The sequence below is a fragment of the Colias philodice genome, chromosome 9 (assembly GCF_061535455.1).
Source record: "Colias philodice isolate Cphi_HAF_F1 chromosome 9, ilColPhil1 Martin Lab GWU primary, whole genome shotgun sequence".
NCBI lineage: Eukaryota > Metazoa > Arthropoda > Insecta > Lepidoptera > Pieridae > Colias > Colias philodice.
The window spans coordinates 13,149,865-13,157,644 of NC_143094.1; the positions used below are offsets into that span (position 1 = coordinate 13,149,865).

At 37.0% G+C, this 7,780-nt stretch overlaps 2 protein-coding genes and 1 long non-coding RNA gene across 5 annotated transcripts in view; 2 read left to right on the forward strand and 1 right to left on the reverse strand.

Annotated features, from left to right (window-relative positions):
• LOC149486210 (uncharacterized) overlaps positions 1-7,780 on the forward strand; it is a 493,671-nt gene that overhangs the window by 246,662 nt on the left and 239,229 nt on the right. The gene's annotated exons all lie outside the window — the stretch shown is intronic.
• Positions 1-7,780, reverse strand: part of Madm (MLF1-adaptor molecule) — an 87,352-nt gene that overhangs the window by 49,314 nt on the left and 30,258 nt on the right. The window lies entirely within an intron of this gene.
• On the forward strand, positions 2,753-7,566 carry LOC149486220 (uncharacterized). 3 transcript variants are annotated; one of them, XM_089699562.1, is made up of 4 exons: positions 2,753-3,289; positions 3,762-4,006; positions 6,337-6,526; positions 7,103-7,566. In XM_089699562.1, exons 3-4 carry the CDS (start codon positions 6,367-6,369, stop codon positions 7,258-7,260), a joined length of 318 nt encoding a protein of 105 aa, XP_089555688.1. In that variant the 5' UTR covers positions 2,753-3,289; positions 3,762-4,006; positions 6,337-6,366; the 3' UTR covers positions 7,261-7,566. The 3 variants fall into 3 exon arrangements, with proteins under 3 accessions (XP_089555688.1, XP_089555687.1, XP_089555686.1); XM_089699561.1 differs by having other exon boundaries at positions 2,756-4,006; XM_089699560.1 differs by lacking the exons at positions 2,753-3,289; positions 3,762-4,006 and having other exon boundaries at positions 4,881-6,526.

The window sequence follows — 7,780 nt, forward strand, 5'->3', positions numbered from 1 at the left end:
ACTTTCCGACCCTTCAACTTGGAAATTAAGTGCAGTGGCGCCATCTGTTATCGAATATTTGAACTTCGGAGACTATATTACACTCCAATAGTGTATAGTCTCCATAGTTGTGAGCCATTGCAGCATGTGTAGTAGTGGCGCGAAATTTAAAATTCCGATTTCAATAAAATCTTAAATTTAAATTTTGTGTATTTATACGTCATTATTTAACGTATATTTTGGAGTTAAAGTGACATAATTTTAGTTATCCAAATTAATTCTCAAAATATTTAAAAATTTAGGTTTTTAAATTTCGCGCCTTTACTACATACGCTACCGCTACAGAAGCTAGAAAGTTCCCGTTTTAATCTAAGGGCGTGTTTCTAAAGATATAAGGAACTTTCCAACCCTACATAGTGGCGCCATCTGTTATCGAATATTTGAACTTCATTCAGGACAACGATTGTTTAGGTTGCATTTCCAAAAGCGTTGCGAGCAATTGTAGCATGTGTAGTAGTGACACGAAATTATTTTAAAATTCCAATTTCAATAAAGTCTTAAATTTAATTTGTTGCTATAATAAAGTTATTAAATTTTGTGTATTTGTACGTCATTAGCTAACTTATATTTTGGAGTTAAAGCGACATTTAGTTATCCAAATTAGTTCTCAAAACATTAAAAAATTTAGGTTTTAAAATTTCGCGCTTTTAGTACAAATGCTACCGCTATAGAACCTTTTATTATGGCGGACGATAGTGACCAGAATACTCTAGAAGGTGTGAGAGGGAAAATATTTTCAACTTTTCTCGAATATTCTAGAGCCTAGGCTCTCTGAATATATAAGAGCCCGGTGTCGCTCACCAGAGTTAGTTTAATTTGAACAGCGAAACGAGCGATTTCAAAACGAAAAGAAGAGAAGTTATCTGTGAGCCTTTATTTAGAAGTATCACGTGTGAGTATTTTTAATAGTGTGTTTAATTAACTCTCGATTTTGAAACGAAATAGAAAAAAGTTATTTGTGGGTTTTTTTCGTGAAATTTCCCTATAATATTAACAACATGTAACCCATCAAACCCAAAACAGCTATGGGACTCTTTCAAAAGGAGTATGAGTGATGATATATTGTACCAAGTCCGACAAGCTAATCCTGAACTGACTATAGAATTCAATGACGAGATCTTCAATGAAACACTCATTCGCTTAGAAGATAAATGTTTAGCAATAAATAATCAAGCCTAAGTAGAACTTGGAATGCCAGCACCACAAAGAAATGCTTTTAGTGTGCTAAACTACGAAATTATGAAGGAAAAAAGTTACAACATCAATGAACTACTTGAATACATTGCTCACAACTCTCAATGACAATAAAAAAAAAGTTTACGACGTTATAATGAGCCGGATAAATAACAATATTGGTGGAATTATTTACTTGGACGCACCAGGAGGCACCGGTAAAACGTTTCTCATAAATCTAATACTGGCGGAAATACGTGCTAAAAAACTCATCGCACTGGCACTAGCATCATCTGGCATTGCAGCCACACTTATGGAAGGAGGACGATCTGCCCATTCTGCCTTACAAATACCATTGAATATAGCCGAACAACAATTCCCGGTATGTAAAATTTCAGGAAAATCTGGACGTGGTCAAATTCTAAAACAAGCTAAAATTTTCATCTGGGATGAATGCACCATGGCCCATAAAAAATTTATAGAAGCCATGGACAAAACATTACAAGAATTGCGAAAAAACTCTGAAATAATGGGAGGAGCTCTACTCATACTCTCAGGTGATTTTCGACAAACACTTCCAGTTATTCCCAAGACAACATCAGCAGACGAGATCAATGCATGCTTGAAAAAATCACATCTCTGGCCACAAGTCCAAATACTGCAATTAACAAAAAACATGAGAGTTGAATTATCAAGAGATGAAACAACAGCACAATTTGCTAAAATACTTTTACAAATCGGCGAAGGTACATATCCTACTGACCAAACGACCGGCCTCATTGAACTTAACCCATTGACCACCGAGCGGCCCGATCGGGCCGAGACACAATAGATTTTCTATTGTGTCTGTGATCCGAGGACTGACGGATTAATAGTGATTTCTGTAATATAGCCACTACTGAAGACGAACTAATCGACAAAATTTATCCAAATATTATTCAGAACTATACTAATGCAGAGTGGTTATTTCAAAGAGCAATTTTGGCCACTAAAAATAATATCGTTGACGATATCAATTTTAATATTCTGAAGAAAATACCTGGTGAAGAGAAAATATATAAATCGATCGACACGATGGTATCTATTGAAGAAAGTGTCAACTTCCCCACTGAATTTCTAAACTCTTTACAAGTACCAGGAATGCCATTACACTGCCTTCGTCTGAAAATTGGAACTCCAATCATACTACTCAGAAATCTCAACTCCCCAAAATTATGTAATGGAACTAGAATGATCGTAAAACAGCTATCGAATAATATCATTGAAGCTGAACTTATTTCTGGAAAGACCAAAGGACAGACAGTATTTATACCTAGAATACCACTGATCTCTTCGGAATTGCCATTTCAATAAGACTGTAGTTTCCAATAAAATTAGCCTTTAGTTTTACAATTAACAAAGCGCAAGGATAAACTTTAAAATATTGTGGCATTAACCTCAAAGAATCCTGCTTCTCTCACGGTCAGCTATATGTAGCTTGCTCAAGAGTAGGAAATCCGAAAAATTTATGTATATTGTTAGATAAAAACTAAGACAGCGCCAATAGAGGGGATGACAAGACGTGGTGGCGGATTGCAAATAAAAGCGCTGGCGCGCTAATTCGCGGCACCATTCGTCGCGAGTCAATTGACATACTACAACTCTGCCCGTTTGTGAAGTCAACTGCCTAGTTATTTTCCTTTGTATAAGTTTTTTAACTGTTATGTTTAAAAAATTAGTGTGGAATTAGTGTAAAATTATTTTATAATTTTGTATTTTGTATTTCGTGTTCTTGGTTTTAAATTTAAATGGTATTAGTGTCAATAAAAGTTATTAACGAGTTTTGTAAATAATTGTAACGTTGTGTTTTTTATTTCATTCCCACTTCTGTTCCTAAATTCAGAAGTGGGATAGTGATTCTCACGCGTCCTTAACCGTTTGCTTTCCGAAAATGGCAGTTTGACTCTTCAAACGAATTAGTTTATAACACTTTTAAAATTACCCTCAATAATACTTAATCTCTAAACCTTTTATTCTGTTTCGTTTAAGTGAAACTAAAATAGTAGTTGTGTGGCTAAGTATATAACGCAAAATTTTGGTGAGTATATTCCAATCATTTGCTATCTAAGGAGAAGCGAGGTTCTTATCAATTTATAGCTTAAAGCAGCTTTGGTATAATTGAAGTATTTATTTAAACCCTTTGTGATTTGTGTTTTGTTAAAAAATAAATTACAGCATATGATTTCATTACGCTTATTTCATCTTTGTATAGTACGATACGTATTTTTTTTAATGTACCCGCAACTTTGTTTTTTTTTATTAATACGTTAACGAAATATTAAGTGTGTGTTTTTTTTTTCCTTCATATTTAACTTTTATCGATTCCTTATATCAACATTTTCCTCCATTGTAAAAAAAAAAAAAAGAAATATTTACGTACGAGATGCCTAATAATAAGCACAAAGACCGAAGCTGTTCTAGGAATCGTAGTGCTACACCTCCTATACGCAGCCGACGACGATATAGTCCTTTCAACGATGCATTAACACAACAAATGCAACAAATTTCAGATAGGATAAAGTCGTTAGAAGAACGTCACTCTTCTCCGTCGCGACGAGGGTCCAACACTGGCGGTGTGACAACAACGCCGCCGAGGTCACGGATCGTCGAGGCCGTCGCTGTGCATCCGGAGTCTGCGGCGCACTCAGGGTCGGCGGTCCCTTCTTCACCGGGACATTCCGGGAGCGCCACAGTCGGCTGCGATCGTAACGCTACTAATCGTATTGTTGATGCTATACGATCAATCAATACGACGGTGAGGTTGAGCCAATCTTATTACATTTCAAATTTTGATCCGAGTATAAACGATATAGAAACCTGGTGTGAGGAGGTCGATTGCGCTAAGGTTATAAATCAATGGAATGATAATGAGTGTCTATCTCGTATAGGTAATTGTTTAAAGGGAGATGCTAGGACATGGCTCAATGAATGGGTAACATCAGACCGTAGTTGGAGCAATTTTAAAAAAGAATTTAAACCTTTGTGTCCTAAGAAACCTGATATCGCGAATATTTTATATGACGTTATGAGTATCAATTCTGATAAATACCTAACGTATGCAGACTATGCTCGTCGCTCTCTTCTAAGGTTGCGTGTTGTTAGGGGGTTAAGTGACGAACTTATATCTGCAATAATAATACGAGGGATTACGGATCCGCAGATTCGCGCTGCAGCCATTAATGCAAAGCTAACGACAAATGAATTGGTTGAATTCTTTTCAATTTACGTTAAATCCAATTCCTCCTCAAACAGACATTTTGATCACAGGTCGCGCTATGATCGTTCTTTAAAATCTGAACATGTAGTAAATAATCGTAAACGACGATTTAACGAACAGAAATGTTTCTTGGTAATGACCATAAATATTTTTCTATTAATAATTCGAATAAATCTGTATTGTGTGATTTCTGCAAAAAGCCCGGCCATAAAACTGAGGCGTGTTTTGCAAAATTAAAGTCGGGAGGCACGTAATACAAACAATGTTAATTTTTGCGAAGAAAACCCGGACAGTAAGAATAAAGATTGTTGTAGCTGTCATCCAGGGAATCCCAGTCGATGTCTTAATCGATAGCGGCTCTAGTATATCATTATTTTCCTTATCGTTATTAAAGCATTTGAAATGTGTGCGAATGCCTGCATTTAGGATCTTGCGTGGTGGGCAGGAAATTGAATCGACTTATTTTGTCACTTTACCAATAGAGTTTAATGAAATTACTTTAGAAGTAGATTTACACGTAGTTAGTTCAAAATTGATGAATACACCAATCATCATTGGCACCGATATATTAAATCGCGAAGCCCTAGTTTACGTCGATGATGTCCTCATTATGAGCGGTACGGTTGAGGAGGGTCTGTCGATTTTACGTAGAGTTCTTAAAACTCTTACAAGCGCGGAGTTTTCCATAAATTTAAAGAAATGCTCTTTTCTATCTACTTAAATCGAATATTTGGGACGTACGATTAGTCAGGGTCAGGTACGACCGAGTGGTCAAAAGATTAAAGCTTTGGTCGAAGCACCGATTCCAAAGACCGTTAAACAAACCAGACAGTTCAAGTTATTTTCGACGTTACATAGCTGGCTTTGCTATAAAGGCTGTGCCTATTACAAAGTTGACGAAAAAAGGGGTACCTTTTATTTGGAGTAGTGAACAAGAAGAAGCACGCCAAGTAATTATTTCTCATCTTACCAGTGAACCTGTGTTAGCTATGTATGATCCGGCTTTACCTATTGAAGTTCATATAGATGCCAGCTGTATAGGATATGATGCAGTGCTTCTTCAGGTTCATGAAAAGGGGCATAAGCGGGTGGTGAGTTACTTCAGTAAACAAACTCAAGGTGCTGAGCCAAGGTATCATTCCTATGAGCTGGAAACTTTAGCCGTTGTAAAGGCCTTGCAAAATTATAGACATAGTGTCTGGTTGGTGTTATTATTTGTAAAAAAAAAATACATTGACCATTGTTTGATATGTATAACACATAAAAACGCACATTTTTCCAAATACTGTCTTTTGTAATTTGTATCCTATGTTTGGTCAAGATTCCACTGAATTAAAAATATTTTTTTATAATGTTATCTCTTTGTTTGGGACCCCTAAAATTATTTGTGGCAGATCGGGGTCGAATGTTTCAGAGTTCAGAAATAACGAAACTTTTTACTGACTTGGGCATTGACATGCATCTCATAACACCAGAGATGCATAATTCAAACGGGCAGGTTGAACGTTATTGTCGAACCTTACTCAACATGGTTCGTATAGAATGCAATCACCGACAAAATGATTGGTCTGATGTCATATGGCGACTACAGCTGGTTCTGAACATCACAAAACAGAAAACTAAAAGCTTTTCACCTCTGAATCTATTGGTGGGTATTGAAGCTGCGACACCTGTTTTACGTAACCTCATTCGTGACATCGCACTAGAAGGCTCTCGTCCCAATCGCGACGCATTACGAGAAATGCGTAGACAACGTGTCTCTGAGCGCTTAAAAAATAATCAACGTCGGCAAGACGAAACTGTAAATACAAGCCGAAAGGCACCACGGTTATTTGAAATTAATTCTTTGGTTTTTTCTTATAAAACAGGCTCAAGCAACTGGCAAACTCGACTCTGGTATGCGCGGTCCATATCGCGTGGTCAAAGCGCTTCCCCACGGTCGATACGAGCTGCAGTTACTGGCGGGCTCTTATGGAAAATCGACGCAGGCTGCGGCAGAATTCATGGTGCCGTGGCGTGGGGAGTGGACTCCTGAGACATGTGCTGCGTTTTTTGAGGGTGAGCTGATCCCTAATTTGTGATAAGCGAACGACGTGCCTATGTCACAAATTATAGTTTTCCCATGATAAGCTAACGTCGTGCCTATGTCATGTGGTTGTTTTATTTTCTATGTGTAACGTATAGTATGCTAACGTCGTGCCTATGCTATACAATTGTCTTGGACTCATGATAAGCTAACGTCGTGCCTATGTCATGTAGTTGTTTTATTTTTAACGTATAATATGCTAACGTCGTGCCTATGTTATACATTTGTCTTGGACTCATGATAAGCTAACGTCGTGCCTATGTCATGTGGTTGTTTTATTTTATATGCGTAACGTATAATATGCTAACGTCGTGCCTATGTTATACATTTGTCTTGGACTCATGATATGCTAACGTCGTGCCTATGTCATGTGGTCGTTTTATTTTATATGTGTAAAGTATAATACGCGAACGTCGTGCCTATGTTATGCTGTCATTGGTGTCAGAGATAGCGAACGTAGTGCTTCCTCTCTATGTATTGCGCTTACCTGCTATAAGGGGAGTGTAATGTTTATTAGTTGCTAATATTTTATCATTAACCCTTCCCAGATGCTGCCAGTATTGAAGATGAGGAGTCCACAAATGACCGAGTCGTTGTTGATGAACCTGTACCAGGCACTTCTAGAGGAGCCTGTACTTCTCCGCATAAAACAAAGGAGAACGGGGACGTCCTCCAGTCAGGAGAGGCCGTGTTAGATAAAAACTAAGACAGCGCCAATAGAGGGGATGACAAGACGTGGTGGCGGATTGCAAATAAAAGCGCTGGCGCGCTAATTCGCGGCACCATTCGTCGCGAGTCAATTGACATACTACAACTCTGCCCGTTTGTGAAGTCAACTGCCTAGTTATTTTCCTTTGTATAAGTTTTTTAACTGTTATGTTTAAAAAATTAGTGTGGAATTAGTGTAAAATTATTTTATAATTTTGTATTTTGTATTTCGTGTTCTTGGTTTTAAATTTAAATGGTATTAGTGTCAATAAAAGTTATTAACGAGTTTTGTAAATAATTGTAACGTTGTGTTTTTTATTTCATTCCCACTTCTGTTCCTAAATATATATATACTCCGGACAATAAAATGAAAAATGTTGTTTATAAACAAGTATTATAAATAATGAGAAAACGTTTTCAATAAACTTTTTTTTTACTTTTTACGTCATAGTTTATTTTTTTATTTCGACTCTACCACGTCATCTCATATCAACTCCCGGGCGAAGCCGGGTTTTTTA